General features: G+C 42.2%; 1 protein-coding gene across 1 annotated transcript; it reads left to right on the forward strand.

Moving 5' to 3' along the window:
• Positions 1 to 12,708: 12,708 nt before the first annotated feature.
• On the forward strand, positions 12,709 to 18,181 carry LOC130110259 (probable rRNA-processing protein EBP2). Its single transcript, XM_056277298.1, has 9 exons — positions 12,709 to 12,895; positions 13,066 to 13,149; positions 14,033 to 14,205; positions 14,630 to 14,753; positions 15,726 to 15,815; positions 16,335 to 16,410; positions 16,809 to 16,899; positions 17,026 to 17,194; positions 17,344 to 18,181. The coding sequence occupies exons 1-9, from the start codon at positions 12,815 to 12,817 to the stop codon at positions 17,389 to 17,391; spliced, it is 936 nt and encodes a 311-aa protein (XP_056133273.1). The 5' UTR covers positions 12,709 to 12,814; the 3' UTR covers positions 17,392 to 18,181.
• The last annotated feature ends 470 nt before the right edge of the window (positions 18,182 to 18,651 follow it).

Consider the following 18,651-nt stretch of genomic DNA (forward strand, 5'->3'; position numbering starts at 1 on the left):
GCCACATACAAACAAATACATGTAACTTAGGTGTATGAACACTACTAAAACAAAGTTTACTTTGCTTCACCAGCGTCATATTACCATTATTTATCTTACATAGCCACAAATAGATACATTACCTAGTTGCTATGCAACAGCTGTATTTTGTCCACATGAGGCCGCTAAAATCAACACAAGATGAAAGTTCCTCGTAGCCACTTTAACTAATCATATTAACATATACATTAAAAGAACATGCTAACATTATGGGAAATTAGCTTAAAATCTTCTCCAGAGTGAGACAAGAAGATAGATACCAGTTTCCTCTGTATGTGTTTAGTAGAAAGCTATCTGGCTGCACGTTAGCCTAGCTTAGCACAATGAATGGAAGTACACAGTACTGGTTATCCTTGGTTGTTGGCCAACTAAGAACTGTCCCAGAGTTTAAGCTAGGCTAATCAGTACCAGGGGTGTTGAAATGCTATATTTGTAAAGATCTGGGCAAATACACAATCGTGAGAGGCACAGAAACAGGTTTCCTGAAAGAAAAATGAAATAGCTGCTCATTTGGAAAGGTTATCATGTATTATTTTACTTCTGTTAGTGTACCAAATAAAATGGCACCAGTGAAGTTGTGTCACCTTGGGTGATATCGATATCTGGTCTGACCCATGGACTAACTGGCTTTGGTCTAGTTAGTTTCTTAGTAATAATGCCCTTCTAATTTAAGGTTCACAATCACCTCACACAATGAAATAGTATGGGTATATTATACATTTCCTGAATCTTTGCAGTCCTGTGAGTATTCCAGTTTTTGTGTTTTGTGTCGCTGATATTCCTAGATGCCACAGGGCTAAAAGAAAGTATATAGTTTAGGCGAACATTGCAGAAAGATTTGTGTTATTGACGGGTTGAAGAGCTCAAGTGACCTCTATATTTGTGAGAAATATCCACAACAGGGCTTGAATGAAAGCTAAGAAGGTCCCCTTTAAAATGATACCAAAGACAATATTATAGAACATTGAAAAATGTCCTGACCATGAGGCTAAACCAGGATATGCACCAGCGTCTAAAATGCAATTTACTTTAGGGGGTGGTTAACTTCATGAGCTGATAACTGTGATACAGCTGCCACTCAGGAATGGTTATCATACCAAAATATCATCTACAGACATGGATCCTTTCAAAAATTATAAGTAAGTTTTGCCACCTTGAGTGTACCGAAATAGGAAATTTTGGGCTCTGGCCCATGGACTAGTAAGGATTCGGTTTTAACAGCAGCTCTTGTGACCCATACACCACCTGGCCCTAGGAGTGCTCATTTTGCCCCTCCCCAACGGTGGCTGAACAATGGCTTCCCGTAATGAGGTCACTACTGAACATAAAAGTATCAGTCATGGTCCTACAGTCAGTCAGTCCGTAAAAGGGTTATCTACCCAGTCTGAGTCAAACATCCAAACAACAACACAACAATAATCAAAACATGAGCACAACATTAATAAAACAATGATCTGAACATGAACATAACAATCCCATAATCCCTTGCGCTTCCCCAGCACATAGCGGTCATCAGTCTAGCGACCCTCTTCCATGGTCACTACAATACAGACAGCATGTTAAATGTCCCACCAAGGACAAAAACACCCTGGATGATTGCAACTTAATATTAAAGGACATCTATCACTCTGTCCCCTGCACAACCCTGGGACTCTCTGATCACTGTCTGATTCATCTTATCCCAATTTACAGGCAGAAACTAAAACCTGTAAAGCCTATGGTTAAAACTATGAGGAAATGGACCAATGAGTTAAAACTGGAGCTCCAGGCCTGCCTTGACTGCATTGATTGGAGTGTTTTTGAGACTGCATCTGCAGACCTGGACAAACTTACTGACACTGTGACATCTTACATCAGCTTTTGTGAGGACATGTGTGTACCCACCAACTTTCTGTACCTTCAACAACAGTAAGTCCTGGTTCACAGCAAAACTCAGGCAGCTTTGTCAGGCCAAAGAGGAAGCCTACAGGAGTGGTGATAGGACCCAGTACAACCAAGCCAGAAATACCCTCACAAAGAAGATCAGAGGGGCAAGAAGGTGCTTCTCTGGAAAAAAAAAATCAGTTTTTCTGCCAACGACCCAGCATCAGTCTGGAGAGGTTTGAAAGACATTACCAACTACAGGAGACCACCCCCACACACTGCAGGGAACCATCAACTGGCTGATGATCTAAATGGGTTTTACTGCAGGTTTGATAAGCAAAATTTCACACCCTCACCCTCTCCAGCCACAACACACAACCAACTGTACTCCCTGCCAGCCCTTCTCCCCTCCCCACTGACCCCCTAACCACACTCAGGATCTGTGTTGAGGACATGCACCAGCTCTTTCAGAGACAGAAGACCAGGAAGGCACTGGGCCCGTATGGCATGTCCCCCTCCTGTCTGAAAGTCTGTGCTGACCAGCTGGCCTCCATTTTCACACTGATCTTCAACAGATCACTGGAGCTGTGTGAAGTCCCCTCCTGTTCCACTATCATCCCCAAGAATCCCCGTGTCACAGGATTAAATGACCACAGGCCCATTGCCCTAACGTTTGCGGTCATGAAATCCTTCAAGAGACTGGTGCTGGCCCACCTAAAGGAAATCACAGGCCCCCTGCTTGACCCCCCGCAGTTTGCCTACCGAGTAAACAGGTCAGTGGAAGATGCCGTCAACATGGAATTGCACTTCATCTTACAACACCTCGACTCCCCAGGGACATACGCAAGGGTCCCGTTTGTGGACTTCAACTCAGCGTTCAACACCATCATCCCAAATATCCTCCACTCCAAACTCACCCGGCTTACTGTACCAGCCATCATCTTCCGGTGGATTAAAAACTTGCTAACAGACAGGAGGCAGCTAGTGAAGATTTCTGGGCTCCACAATCTCCACCACCTAAGGTGGGCATCAAAAAGGTCCAATGGAGGATGTACTTATCTCCACCAGCTCAGGAAGTTAAACCTGCCTCAGGAACTGTTGATTCAGTTCTACACTGCAATAACCCAGTCTGTCCTCTGCACATCCATCACTGTCTGGTTTGGATTGACCCCCAAACAGGACAGGGACAGACTACAATGACAGTTAAGTCTGTAGAGAAGATCATTGGTGCCAACCTACCCTCCATTCAGGACTTACACACCTCCAGACTCAGGAAACGGGCAGGCAACATCACTGAAGCCGATAACAAATGCCATTCTAACAGACCTGGTGATAGGATGTAGCATGCCTCTTTCAGTCACAGAGAACCAGCATTTCTGACACTTCCATGCCATCAGTGTGTGTGTTTGAATTAATTGTAAAGCGTTTTGAGTGGCTGTTGCAGCTACTAGAAAAGCGCTATATAAAATGCAACTGGATTGATTGATTGACTGCAGACCCATCACACCCTGGTCACAACCTATTCCAACTCCTCCCCTCTGGTAGGCGCTACAGAGTACTGTACACCAAAACAACCAGATATAAAAACAATTTCTTTCTGCTGGCTGTCATTCAAATGAATGCTTAACATTGTCAAATAAATCCAACCATTTTGTATATACTGTACATTGTACATGTACTGGTACACTGTGTCATGTCCCTCTACCTCAGGCATGTATGCAAGTAACCTGCTAAATTTTATTTCAGCATCTCTGATATATTCTCTGCACCATTGCACTTCGTCACCTCTTATTTCACCTGTATATCGTCAATCCTTTTGGATATATCTGAAGATTGTTGTGTTGTCATTCTGTGTTAAGTACACAGAGAGCCATGAAACCAGAGTTAAATTCCCTGTATGTGCAAACCTACATGGCCAATAAACTTGATTCTGATTGTGTCTTCAGAACTACTACTACTACTTTCGGCTGCTATCGTTAGGGGTCGCCACAGCGGATCATCCGTGTCTTCAGAAAATAGTGCAAATTATTATGATGTGAGGGTAATTAGCAGTAATGACTGTGCTCATCTCTGCAGAGGACAGGATGATATTGCCGAGCTGTCTGCCGCTGCAGAGAACGTTTTCCTCTTTGGGGCTGATGACCAGGGAGGTTACCCGCAGCCTTCCAGCGTGGTTGGGGTTCTCACTCCAGTGGTCTTGGGGAATCTGAACAAGATACTGTAGAACTTATTGTGTCTTTTATACTTATTTAGAGATGCAAGAATGTATGGGAACACATATGCCTTTGTAGACAAATACGTTGACACGGTCACTGAGGGCAGATAAGCACATTCATATTAACACACACATATACAGATTTAGGCAAATTTATACATTCACTCAAATATATGAATGCTTACACATACATAGTATATTTGCATAGAGGGGCAACACTCACATATACTGTAATGTGTATTATATACACTACCGTTCAAAAGTTTGGGATCACCCAAACAATTTCGTGTTTTCCATGAAAAGTCACACTTATTCACCACCATATGTTGTGAAATGAATAGAAAATAGAGTCAAGACATTGACAAGGTTAGAAATAATGATTTGTATTTGAAATAAGATTTTTTTTACATCAAACTTTGCTTTCGTCAAAGAATCCTCCATTTGCAGCAATTACAGCATTGCAGACCTTTGGCATTCTAGCTGTTAATTTGTTGAGGTAATCTGGAGAAATTGCACCCCACGCTTCCAGAAGCAGCTCCCACAAGTTGGATTGGTTGGATGGGCACTTCTTTGAGCAGATTGAGTTTCTGGAGCATCACATTTGTGGGGTCAATTAAACGCTCAAAATGGCCAGAAAAAGAGAACTTTCATCTGAAACTCGACAGTCTATTCTTGTTCTTAGAAATGAAGGCTATTCCATGCGAGAAATTGCTAAGAAATTGAAGATTTCCTACACCGGTGTGTACTACTCCCTTCAGAGGACAGCACAAACAGGCTCTAACAGGTACTATTTAATGAAGATGCCAGTTGGGGACCTGTGAGGCGTCTGTTTCTCAAACTAGAGACTCTAATGTACTTATCTTCTTGCTCAGTTGTGCAACGCGGCCTCCCACTTCTTTTTCTACTCTGGTTAGAGCCTGTTTGTGCTGTCCTCTGAAGGGAGTAGTACACACCGGTGTAGGAAATCTTCAATTTCTTAGCAATTTCTCGCATGGAATAGCCTTCATTTCTAAGAACAAGAATAGACTGTCGAGTTTCAGATGAAAGTTCTCTTTTTCTGGCCATTTTGAGCGTTTAATTGACCCCACAAATGTGATGCTCCAGAAACTCAATCTGCTCAAAGAAGTGCCCATCCAACCAATCCAACTTGTGGGAGCTGCTTCTGGAAGCGTGGGGTGCAATTTCTCCAGATTACCTCAACAAATTAACAGCTAGAATGCCAAAGGTCTGCAATGCTGTAATTGCTGCAAATGGAGGATTCTTTGACGAAAGCAAAGTTTGATGTAAAAAAAATCTTATTTCAAATACAAATCATTATTTCTAACCTTGTCAATGTCTTGACTCTATTTTCTATTCATTTCACAACATATGGTGGTGAATAAGTGTGACTTTTCATGGAAAACACAAAATTGTTTGGGTGATCCCAAACTTTTGAACGGTAGTGTATGTATATATGTAGTATATGCATGTGCATGCGTGCAAATAAATAAACACAAACATAAAACCAAGAACAATGATTGTGGAAAATATAGTTGTCCAATATTATAAGGTAGAAGTGCAGCCAGACTCTTGTTCTATCAAACATACACGCCACAGACAGGCACAGAGATATGCAGGACCGCACAACACACACACACGCACTGACACACACAGACAAAAATATAGAGCAACACAGACCTTGATATGTCTGGGTTTTTTTCTTTCTTCTGCTTCTGCCCTTGACTTTGGCCTTATCGAAACCAGCCGACCACACACCTAAATACACACTCTCTCTCTCTCTCTCTCTCTCTCTCTCTCTCTCTCTCTCTCTCTCTCTCTCTCTCTCTCTCTCTCTCTCTCTCTCTCTCTCTCTCTCTCTCTCTCTCTCTCTCTCTCTCTCTCTCTCTCTCTCTCTCTCTCTCTCTCTCCATAGTACTGCTGCAGCTATCCTTGTCCATTGTCAAACCAGCACAGACATGCATGGATACACATACAGACACATACAGACACACACATACAATGACACATACAGAATCCACACACTCTCTCTTTGTCTCACACACACACACACACACACACAGCACAAAGCAAATCAGAAAACACACACCTTGATCTCCCTGTTCATCTCATAGTTTTCCTTGTCCTCCATCCTGTCAAACTGACAGCCTGTCCCTGTGCCGAGCATGCAAAGCCCTCTGAGAATGCTAAGGCTACCTTTAACCCTGCAACCGAGGAAGAGCTTCTTTAGCTAGCCTCCAATGTATAGACATTACATAATCACAAACTGCTGCTCAATGCAACAACATGATGTAAAGTACTGAAAAGGAGATCATTTTTTGTTGGTATGTGATGCAACTAAAGCTAAGATTAAGTTATGGTACAAAAACAAGTGCAAAGGACAGGGAAAAGCTACAAAGCCTCCTCACTGCTCGCCATTTTTCTTTTCCCAACCTAATCGACGGGGTTTTGGACCACAATGGTGTTTTCTATGGCCATGACCCTTTCTTTCTCTTACATAGTGCAGAGTCCAGTCTGGAGAAGGTGATATGCCGACCAGGAACTTGGGCTGCATAGGGAAAGACTATGGACACAAACACCTGGACAGGAGCATCCCCACCGCTCAGTACATGTATACGGGTCAATGAAGTCATTTCACCCCCAAAATTGAATAAAGGGCAAAGTGACCAACATTCTACCAATCCAAGGGAGGATCTACTTGTAGTGATATAACGCCATGTATATCCACTGGAACTACACTAGGTGTTATGTACTACCTGGACTGTCATTATGGTTACACCACTACCATGTATGGTTATTACGTCTGCCTACTGAGCCACGATTAAACCTGAGTTCTATAACCCGGTGTGGTCATTGATCCTCGACCAATACTACCCCAAGTATTACTTCATGGTGGCAGCGGTTACTCTCTATGAAGAATGAAGATAGACTGATAAAATTGTCCGTGGATAATTTCTGTCATCATTCAAGCAAGAGTGCGCCGGAGTTGAGGTAGCCGCAAAGCTAACTAGCTAGCTAGTAACAGGAGACGTCATGGCATCGCATCTACCGACGACGAATTGGTCAGACCCGGACCTGGGTGAGGCAATTTCACTGTATAAACAGAAAATGACTCTGTATTTAGAAGATGAAGAAATAAATGGCGCAGCTAAACAAGCTAGGAAAATATGTCGTGGAATCGGAGATGAAGGATTAAAAAGACTGAACGCCAGTGGTCTCACTGATGATGAAAAGAAAAAGCCTGCCAAACTATGGGACTTCTTTGAAAAACAGCTAAAGTTGAACGTAAATTTCAGAATCCATAGACTGCAACTGATGCAACACAGACAGAAACCAGATGAGAATATTGATGATTTTGTGACCAGAGCCAGAACACTAGCACAGAAATGTCAGTTTTCAGACGAAGAGCTTAACGAGCGTATGATTGAGCTTATTATTGCGAGCACTCCCCATGATGCCCTGAGGAATGATCTATACAGCAAACCAAAAGGATATTCCTTAGCAGAGGTTCTGGCCGAGGGACGAAAATATGAAGCCCTGACAGCAGGCAATGAACAGTTAGACAAACTTAGCCTGTCACACAATGAGAGAATCCACGCTGTGGACAGGGACCGTATATTTTGTAACTGTGGGAGAAGCCACAAACCACATCGATGTCCTGCATATGATGATGAATGCAATGCGTGTGGTGCAAAAGGTCACTGGGAGCGGTGCTGCAGGAAGGCCAAACGAGAGCGCCAGGAACACTCCAGCCAGAGCAGGAGCGGGGGAAGTAAGTCCCACACACCACAAGACAAACAGCACAAGCGCAAAACCTATATAGACAAAAAGCAACAGAGCAGGACTCGCATACATGCTGTAGAGAGTAGCAGTGAAACAGACAGTGAGAACGAAAGTACTTACCAGAAACAGTTCCACTCCATAACTATCAGTGAAAAGTGCATGCATAGCATAGACAGCAAGCCGGCCAGAGAGGAGGCATACACAGTCCTGAAGGTAACACCACCTGACCTACCTGGTCGTGGATACACACTACGTCTGAAGATAGACACAGGTGCGTCAGGCAACACACTCCCATTGCGTACCTTCAAGCAGATGTACGGTGAAAATGCATGCACCCAGAAACGACTGAAAAAAACCAACAGGAGGCTATCTGCATACAGTGGTCACGCCATCCCCTGCCTAGGCACCATTGACATTCCATGCCAGTACAAAGAATCCAAATGGATCAATGCAAAGTTCTATGTTGTAGACGTAGCAGGGCCAGCCATAGTTGGGCTGCCAACATCTGAAATGTTAAACCTAGTGACTGTCAATGTAGATGCAGTGACCGAGAAAGGACATGCAAACCAGAAAAAGTCAACACAAGACAGACAAAACCCAAAATGACCATATCTAACAGTGCAGACCTAAAGAGAGCATACCCAGACCAGTTTGACAAAATTGGCAACTTCAGTGGAAAGGCCAAGCTCTTCCTGAAAAAGGATGCTGAACCATTCATAGACCCACTACGTAAGTGCAGCATTCACATCAAAGACAAACTGAAAGATGAACTGAATAACCTAGTCGAACAAGATGTGTTAAGAAAAGTAGAACAGCACACAGACTGGTGCTCGAGTCTGGCATACAGCACAAAGAAAGACGGTTCCCTTCGCATATGCTTAGACCCCCAAAAGCTTAATGCCAGCCTTAGGAGATGCCCACACAAGATTCCTACTGTGGAGGAACTGAACCCGAAGTTTGCAAATGCAAAAATATTCAGCAAACTTGACGCAAAAGCTGGATATTGGTCAATACACCTGGAGGAAGACTCACAACTGCTAACCACATTCCGAACTCCATTTGGTAGATACTGCTGGAAACGTTTGCCATTTGGTCTCAGTGTCTCTCAAGATCTCTTCCAGGCAAAGATGGACCAAATCCTGGAGGGGCTCAACGGTGTCGTCAGCATAGCCGATGATATCGTAGTCTACGGAGCAAGCGAAGAGGAGCATGACAGGAACCTGACCAACCTGATGGAGAGAGCAGCCAAGACAGGTATTGTGTTCAACAGTGACAAGTGCACAATCAAACAGACAAGCATCTCATTCTTTGGCAACCTGTACACAGACAAAGGTATCAAACCTGACCCAGCCAAAATCAGGGACATCCAGAAAATGCCGACACCCCAGAACAAAGATGAACTGAGCAGATTCTTGGGGATGCTGACCTACCTGTCACCCTACATCCCAAAGTTCGCAGACAAAGCACACACACTGAGGGTGCTGCTGAAAAGTGACATGCCTTGGACATGGGACACTGACCACCAAAAGAGCTTTGAGGACCTGAAATCAGTTATCAACGAACATGACTGCCTGAAGTACTATGATCCAAGCACACCTCTGACACTTGAGGTTGATGCATCACAGAAAGGACTGGGCGTGGCATTAGTGCAGAAGAAAATACCCATAGCTTTTGGCTCAAAGACACTGGACGACTGCCAATCCAGGTACAGCAACATAGAGCGAGAAATGCTGGCAATAGTCTATGGAATGCAGCGATACCATACCTACCTGTATGGGAAGTCATTCATTGTAGTTACAGACCACAAACCCCTCGTTACCATATGCACAAAGCCACTGCATGCTGCCCCGCCACGGCTTCAGCGAATGCTGATAAAAACACAAGGATACAACTACGAGGTCACGTATAGACCAGGAAACCAGATGGTCCTGGCAGACACACTCAGCCGACTACCCAACCCTGAGAACAACAGCAACGTCGAGCTGGACGAGCGCATTGACGGAATAGAGGCAGAAGTCGAGGATCCAGAGATGCTCACTGTTGCAATGATAAACTTCTCTCCCGAGAAACAGGTCAGAGCAACACCCATCGACAGTAAACTACCATCACCAGCAGAACTGATCTTCGGAAGGCCAGTCACCACCCTGCTGCCGAGTCGAGGGGACCCAGGCAAGGAGGAAAACCGACTCCACCTGGAGCAGAGAACAGCAAACATGAAGGAACATCATGACCGCAGCAGCGGCAGAGAACTACCTCCACTCGGTCCCGGACAGCACGTATCTGTCCTAAACAAGGAAAAAGGGACTTGGTATCCAGCCACCGTCATACAAAAGTGCGATGAGCCAAGGAGCTACATTGTGCAAACATCAAATGGGAACAAACTCAGACGTGGCAGGAGCCGCCTGCAGGAAATTCACCACCCCCATGCACTGAGGAGCTCAAGAACCCGCTTCACAGAACCTCAACGGGACACTCATGCAGCTGGAACTTCTTCCAGCCAAACCTGTGAAACACACAAGACAGTACGCACAAGATATGGAAGAGCTGTTTCCAAACCAGCTCACTACAAGGACTATTAGTAGAGACAATCACACACAAAAGGAGGGCTCTGAATATGTTTATTGTTTTTTGAGATGGACAATTCTGAGTGTTGTCTAAAAAAAAAAAGAGAAGGCAACCTCTGTGTAATGACTGTACAATGCTGATCAATGATTGTACCACATTGGAATGTTCTGGAGTATTTTGATACTGTAAAAATTGAAAACTAAACAGGGGGGATGTAGTGATATAACGCCATGTATATCCACTGGAACTACACTAGGTGTTATGTACTACCCGGACTGTTATTATGGTTACACCACTACCATGTATGGTTATTACGTCTGCCTACTGAGCCACGATTAAACCTGAGTTCTATAACCTGGTGTGGTCATTGATCCTCGACCAATACTACCCCAAGTATTACTTCACTACTGAACTTGGAACACCTTTTTCTGCACCAAGCTTCTTCACATTCAGAAAGAAAAGGTCCGGAGTGTTCAACAAGTGAGATGACGGTGCTCTTTGGTAGGGAGCACAAAAGTTAAAAATGAAGAATGGTCCAAGGCACTCTTCTGACTAAAAAAAGAAAAGAAAAAAAAGCCTTTATTCAGATGGTTATTTCATGGTGAAATTCTTAAAAACAGAGACAATACTTGTGCATGTTAAAATAGTAGCTGGGTTACTACCCACGTGTAGCGGCACGTACAACCCTTTCAGGGTGTAACCCTCAGCACACACTTTCCCCTTTAGTAGATACAAAATAATTGCAAACACCCGGAATAGAAAGCCAATGAAATCACAGGTGACAAATACAAACTGTGACTACTAGATGACGTACAAAAAGTATAGAAGGAAGACAAAAAATGAGAACACAATAGAAAAAATTGGTGGACAGACAACATGAGAGAAACAATAACAACAGGCACCAGACCACAGGCACCAGAACTACTACAAATGTATTTAGTCCTGGTTATGTTGTGGCCTGTATTTGGTAAATGAATGAATTGATTTCACTCCTTTTTTGTAGTTGTTCTGATGCCTGTGGTCTGGTGTCTACGTTGCTCTAGATGGGTATTATTATTTTCTGTCTTGCCTGTACATCAGTTTTTTATTTTCTCATTTTTTTCTTCCTTCTATGCATTTTGTATAGCCATCTAGTGGTCATACCTTGCACCTGTCACCTATGAGTTCATTAGCATTCTGCTCCAGGTGTTTGCAAATCATTTTGTATCCACTAAAGAGGAAACTGTGTGCTGAGGGTTGCACCCTGAAGACAGCTGTTTGTGTCGCTACGCGTGGGTAGTAACTTTTTTTAGAATTTCACCGTAACATAGCTATCTGAATAAACGCCCTTAAACTTTTTGCCAGAGGAGTGCCTTGGACCTTTCTTCTTTTCTTCCTCACATTCAGTTGGTTACTGACAAGGGGAACGATCACCCAGATATTCCTGTAGCTGGCATATGAACCAGTGACTGCAATGACAAGCTCACATTTGCCTACCACTGCCCAATTTGGGCCATATGGCATCATATTTTAAGATTGGTGTCCCTCGTGGTTGTAAAAAGAAAAAAAAGTCTTGTAAGACTGATATCAGGTATGGCAACTGGTGGCATACACATTTAAAAAAAATGATAGAGAGCAAGAGAAGGCAAGCATCACAATGACTTTTTTGTTATTTCAGTACATAAGCAAAACCCAAATAAAGATGGTTTCAATGGCGATTGCTTTTATTTCTTTACAGCATAACAGACAACATAGAGTTACTAATTTTGCCATGATATGATGTAAATTATTTGATGTAGCATTCTTTATCTTATGCTGTATCAAAATTTTAGGAGATGGTCACAAAGTCTTTCGTCATTAACTGGAATATATATTTTGCCATATGTGTCAGAAAATATAATATTGTAGTAGATTTGTCAATGAAAATTTATTTTTAAATGCTTGTTCTATACTTGCTGAATTGGTACAACGTTAAATCCTGGCCTCTTCATCAGAGGAAATAATTTGCATCGTTCTCTCACACTACGGAAAGGCTTTTTTTTCCTTCATGGAAAACCGGGAATTCCATTGGGAAAAAAACGTGTTACTAGGTTTTCCAATGATAGTTATTACTTATATGCAAAGACTGAATTTAAATCCTGTTAAAACTTCTGCGAGGTTAATGACATCAATATTAACGCTATAGTGTTTTTTGGGGGGGGGAACCTTTGTTTCCTTCGCGTTGTTTCACCGGAGGACATTATTGGTGAAACGTTTACCCCTTCCTTCCCACGTGAAACACCCATGTGAATACCCGACGCCAGACGGGCGCTCACATTTCGTGATCTCTAATGCATCAAGGCCATACAGCCGGACTTTACGATCGTTAGTAACATGACTGTGGAGGTCGCAGAAGAGGAGGCACAGATGGCATACGAGTCAGAGGAGGAAGATAGTGAATTATCAGACGAAGAGGTAAGCGCTAACATTTGCCAATGCTAACCAGTCGGCGTGCTGTTGACGAGTTAACGAAAGCAAAGCCAGCTAACGACCTTTGAGTTTCAAACTCCCGGCAGTAATCGTATATGTGTTAAACAAGGGAATAGTTTGAGTGAATATTCAGTATTGACTTGTTTTGTACTTAGCTTCAAGAAGCCTTCGCGAAAGGGATACTGAAACCTGGGTTGAACGTCGTGGACGTTGAACCACAACAATTCATCAACAATGTGGTGAGTTTACTGTTCTTAGTATGGGAAGTAATTAGGGCTGAACAGTATTGGGGAAATGACATTGCGATTAATATGAGTTACACAAGTCTACCAGTTATGCTGGTTTCAAATTGAATAGCTCAATTTGAAGATAAGTCCGTCACTCCAGCAATGATTTGGTGTGATTTTTAAGGAGGGCATAAAGCAGCTGTTCAGTATTCCGGATGACGCAACATATAATCTTTGTATTCAATCAATACTCGTCAATCGAGGATGGTTCATGATCAGCACAGCGTATTAAACGCGTTGCTTACCCCTTAAGAAGGGAGCTGGTCTGTGAAAGTCAAAGGATGGGATCTAGGAGGGATTCTGGAGAATACAGGAAGCTTCATATGTTCTCTACAATATTACATTAGGCTAATGGCCGCAAATCACTTGAGAGAATTAACGTGACAGTTACAACAGCTGTACGTCAGTTTTATGAGTTTTTAAATAACACAAATAGAACTACAGGCCTCTTAAATGTTCTATCAAGCTGTCTTGTGACTGATGGGCCCAATTTGCTTTACATTGCATCCTTTGCAGTGACATCGCACATGTGTACATTCTATTACTACTTTTGGCTGATCCCGTTAGCGGTTGCCACAGCAGATCATCCGTTTCCATCTCTTCCTGTCCTTTGCATGTTCCTCTGCCATGCCAGCCACCTGCATGTCCTCCCTCATCACATCCATGTTGCTCTTCTTTGGCCTCTTGCAGTGTGACTATCGCACATGTGTACGCTGCAGTGTAGAAATACTGTCCAGCCCTGGAAATAATTATATTTCAATATACTTTCATCAGCATTAGTTAACATAGATTGCATTTTAATTGATCACTGCTTTCAAAATATTTGAACATGTAGGAGGGTTTGAAACAATGCCTTGCTGACTTACGGAAGACCCTTCCATGGGTAGAGAGGCTGGACCTGACCAACCTGCCAGCTGAAGACATCGTTGCCAAAGCTGAGGGGAAGCTACCCAGTGCCACAAGTGGAGAAATCAATGCAGAGGATGATTTCCAGAGGGAGATGTATTTGTGAGTGGTTGTAATTTGGTGTGTATTTAGAGTCCCAATTGTCTAGTTTGGTACTGATGAATCTTCAGTTAACATCGAGACCCCAGCAGTGTAATTGATATAAACACTATTAGTTTCATTGCAAGGATGTTTTCATTAAGTGTGTTATATTCGTTCATGTATATGTATTATGTTGTTTCCAAGTATGCTGAAGAGATTATGCTTTGGTATTTCTTTTGAATGTTATACTGATAATATCACAACTTCAGTCTTCACTTTACTGTTACTGTTTGTCTTTACTATTGCTGTTTGATACATGGAAAGTGGTTTGCTCCTGGTTTCACATGAATATTTTTCATTTATCATAACGTGTCAGATGCTGCAGAGGGCACGTCAGCCACACGTGATCACTCAACACCTTCCTATTATCTTTGATAATTTGCAGCTACAGTCAAGCCCAAGCTACAGTTCTGGGGGCTTTGCCTCGCCTAAAAAAGCTCAACATAGCCACCAAGAGGCCAGAGGATTACTTTGCAGAAATGGCCAAGTCAGACCAGCACATGCAAAAAGTAAGCAGTTTATTTGTTACAAGTGCTTGTTTTGCTTTGTTTTTTTCCTTGCAAAGATGATACAGATATGCTTTTACCAGATATGATAATAACATTGGTAAATCAGTTACTAACTAGTGGCTGGAATGATTCACAAAGATTAGGGGGTCACAATATTATCACATGTTTGTATATTAGCAGGGAGAAAAACACCATGAGAAATCTAGCCCTTTGGGACAAATTATGATTTAGGCTTATACAAATAAAACTGACTTGACTTTTTGTATACCTGTTAAATAAACAACTATCCAGTTGGGAGTTTTGGAATTTTAGGACACATAAGTATTATAGTATTGTAAATAGGGTTGGGGTTCAATAGCCAGTTCTGTTTTGGAACCAGTTCTGGGTTGATGAAATATCCAAATTCAATAAGCTCTGAGTTAAACAAATCTCTTTAATTTTTTGCCCAAAATCCAGACCTTTTTCTACAACTGACATCAGTTGCCATGGCATAATAAAACCATAGAGTATCACACAGAGTATTAAAGGTAATCAAATATATACTTTGGATTCAACAGGAGACGATGTCATGTGGGTACGTCTTCACCTATAATTTACCAAAAATGTTTGAAATGGGATTCGATGGTTTGGGTTCAATACGCTTATTCAATACTGGATTCAGATTCGATAAAATGCTATTGAACCCCAACCCTAATTGTATAAATATATAAAATTTCCACTTTTAGAGGAGTGTCATCTGTGTGTCTGGACAAGAGTAGTGTACAAATGGGTTTTGTGTCTGGCATAGTTATACCCAGATTCTGCAAGGCCTGTGGTATTGTGAATAGTGGAGTTCTTTCAGAGCTGTCATTTCTGTTCACACCTAATCTGCAATCTATTGAAAACATGGTTGCTTGGGTGGATGTGTGTTTTTGTGACCTTTTATTATTAACAGTTTTATATGTGAAATTACTTTTTTGTCACTTTGTCCAGATCAGGCAAAAACTGATTAAGAAACAGACGGTAATGGAGAAGATAGAAAAGGCCAAAAAACTGCGAGAACAGAGGAAGTTTGGCAAAAAGGTTGGTACCTCATTTCTTTCAGGTTACTTCTATGGTATTTCCTATTTTATTCTATAATATTTATTGTTGAATGGCAGGGAAGAATTAGAGAAAGGGAAGCAAAATCACCCAGGTGGTTGTTGCCCTTCAAACCAATTGCGTGAGTGTTCCCAACATGGTCCTCTTTTATAAAAAAATATCTTCTAACCCCTGGGACAAAGCTTCCCTTATGTGCAGATTTGCAGATCTGCTTCTCTACTCCTGAATACAATATCAAAATATTAGTGAAAAACTAACTCCAGACCAGCAACTCCATCAAATTTCACTCTTACCCACGTCTCTCATTATCATATTAGGTTAACAACTTTCTAATAGTCCTTGTGCATATATAACCAATTAGATGTTTTACTGGGCCCCTACTTGCAGAGAATCCCCTTGATATATGGAGTTTGGAAGAAAAATACATGAAGGCAGAGAAGCACAGACTAATATTAATTTTACATGTGTAATTTATGCAAATCAAAATTCACTGTGTACCAGGTCCAAGTAGAGGTTATCCAGAGGAGACAGAAAGAGAAGAAGGCCATGATGACGGCTGTGAAGAAGTACCAGAAAGGTTGGTTCTAACAGTTTTTACTGTGTTTGACTCAGTGGCAGTTATGTTAGTATCAGAATGGACCTTTTTTTGAATGTTCAGATCTCACATCTTTGACGTTACCTCAGGCATACATTTATAGCTACCAATTTGGAAAAGTGGCAGTAGGCAGCAAAGCAGCCTTATTTGGACCTGATCAAACATTTTCTGTGTACAGGCTTGCCTCACAAACGTGGTACTGGGGTAGTTGGACTTGCTCAAAGTGGAATATTATAACGGCTACTTACACTTGATGTGTAAACTGTATTTTAGAGGGTTTTTTTAAAAAAAAATTTACATGCTCCCTTGTTCACAACCTTTTACTGGAGTGTACTTGAGATATGTTTCAGGTTTATAATTATGATCATTGCCACTTCTAGGGATGACAGACAAGCTGGATTTCTTGGATGGAGACCAGAAAAATGCTAAAGGATCTGGTCAGGCACCGAAGAAAGGGATGAACAAGAAGGGGTAAGGTCTCTTAATCCGCTTTCATAATTATTCTGCTTTGCTTTGTGATATTACTTTTTAATATCATCATCATTGTTTAAATGCTGTTGTATTTTCACTAACTCTGGATTAAACTGCCATATACAGCCCTAATGCTAAGAGAAAATACAAGGATCAGAAGTTTGGCTTTGGTGGTAAGAAAAGTGGGACCAAGTGGAACACCAAGGAGAGCCACAATGACGTTTCAGGGTTTCGTGCCAAGGTGGCCCATGGGAAAGGCAAAGGAGGGAAGAAAGGCAAAGGAGCAAAACAGAATGTAAGTTACTCACACATATGCGGCTAACACACTTCCAACATTGAATTCTGTGGTTTTGATGTAAGTTGAACTTTTAGGTAAGAGATTGAGTTTTATCATGTGGGCGAAAACCGAATACTGACCATTGTTTTAACTTTTCCCTCACTCAGAAGCGCCCAGGCAAGTCTGTACGCAAGAAGATGAAGGGTCGTTCATAAAGGAGGACTGGTCAATGGGCTGCAGTTGGACCTTGTTTCTTTGCAGGATTATCCAAACCTGCATTTAGTCTCCTTTCTAAACCTCAGGAGACACAGGATGATGAGTTATCTCCACAAATTGTAATATGGACCTTACATAAAGATTTCTCTGGACTGGTATGGAAGACTTTGTATGCCATTGTCTAGCTTTGCGGTGATAGTTTTTCAGGCTTGTCACTTAGCAGGGCCCATTGATTACAGATGTAGTTTTGAAGTAGTCACCCCTTGAACCAATTGCAAAAGTAAATTGACAACATGATGGTTTTGAAAAATTGGCCCACCTGTATGTACTTCCTTAAGGGTTGTTAAACGAACATGAATACGTTTGCTGAGGGTTAATGTATATTACATGAGATTTTTCTGTACAGTGCGACTTTGCTCATTTGACAGTGTTGGTTTAAAATTATTTTCAGTGAGCACAAAATCCATCAACCACAGTATCATTGGTAACAGTGAGCAATTTAACTTAGACAGAAAGTGCCCCTGAGTTTGTTGAAATGTGCACTTGTTTCAATTCAACTCCCTGACCCTGATTCTGTCCCACATGACATGGCATTTCATAATATTGAACAGCTGTCAGTTTTGCCCTTTCGCCCTCATTAATATGATTAGTATGTGTTGGGACAAGTGTGAGTTGTACAGACCTGGGCAAGTGTTTTTCTTCATTTGCAAAGATGGAAATGGAGAAAGTGGTATTTTTGTTGATATGGCCTGTATTTTGTTTTTTGATAAATCTGAAAATATATGCTGACGTAATGTGCCTATTTGTTTTCTTTTCCCCCCCCCCTTTTTGCAAGGGAGGACAGTGGAATGGTGAGGATGCAAGGGGTAGAGGTGATGAAGGTGGATGAGTTTAAATACTTCAGGTCAACTGTCCAAAGTAATGGGGAGTGAAGAAGAGAGGTGAAGAAGAGAGTGCAGGCAGGGTGGAGTGGGTAGAGAAGAGTGTCGGTAGTGATTTGTGACAAAAGGTTACCAGCAAGGGCCTTGTGATGGACTGGTGGCCTGTCCAGGGTGTCTACCCGCCTGATGCCCAATGACTGCTGGGATAGGCTCCAGCATCTCCACGACCCTGAGAGCAGGATAAGCAGTTTGGATAATGGATGGATGGATGGGTACCAGTAAGAGTTAAAAGGAAGGTTAACAAGATAGTTGTGAGACCAGCTATGTTATATGGTTTGGAGACCATGGTACTGATGAAAAGACAGGAGGTGGAGCTGG

This window comes from Lampris incognitus, chromosome 3 (genome assembly GCF_029633865.1).
Source record: "Lampris incognitus isolate fLamInc1 chromosome 3, fLamInc1.hap2, whole genome shotgun sequence".
In the NCBI taxonomy this organism is placed as follows: Eukaryota; Metazoa; Chordata; class Actinopteri; order Lampriformes; family Lampridae; genus Lampris; species Lampris incognitus.

Excerpts from the sequence above, each read along its gene's own strand:
- LOC130110259 (XM_056277298.1), top strand. The coding sequence starts at position 12,815 with ATGACTGTGGAGGTCGCAGAAGAGGAGGCACAGATGGCATACGAGTCA. Across the intron at positions 14,754-15,725 it reads CAGACCAGCACATGCAAAAA|ATCAGGCAAAAACTGATTAA; the intron begins GTAAGCAGTTTA and ends CACTTTGTCCAG. Across the intron at positions 16,411-16,808 it reads TGTGAAGAAGTACCAGAAAG|GGATGACAGACAAGCTGGAT; the intron begins GTTGGTTCTAAC and ends TGCCACTTCTAG.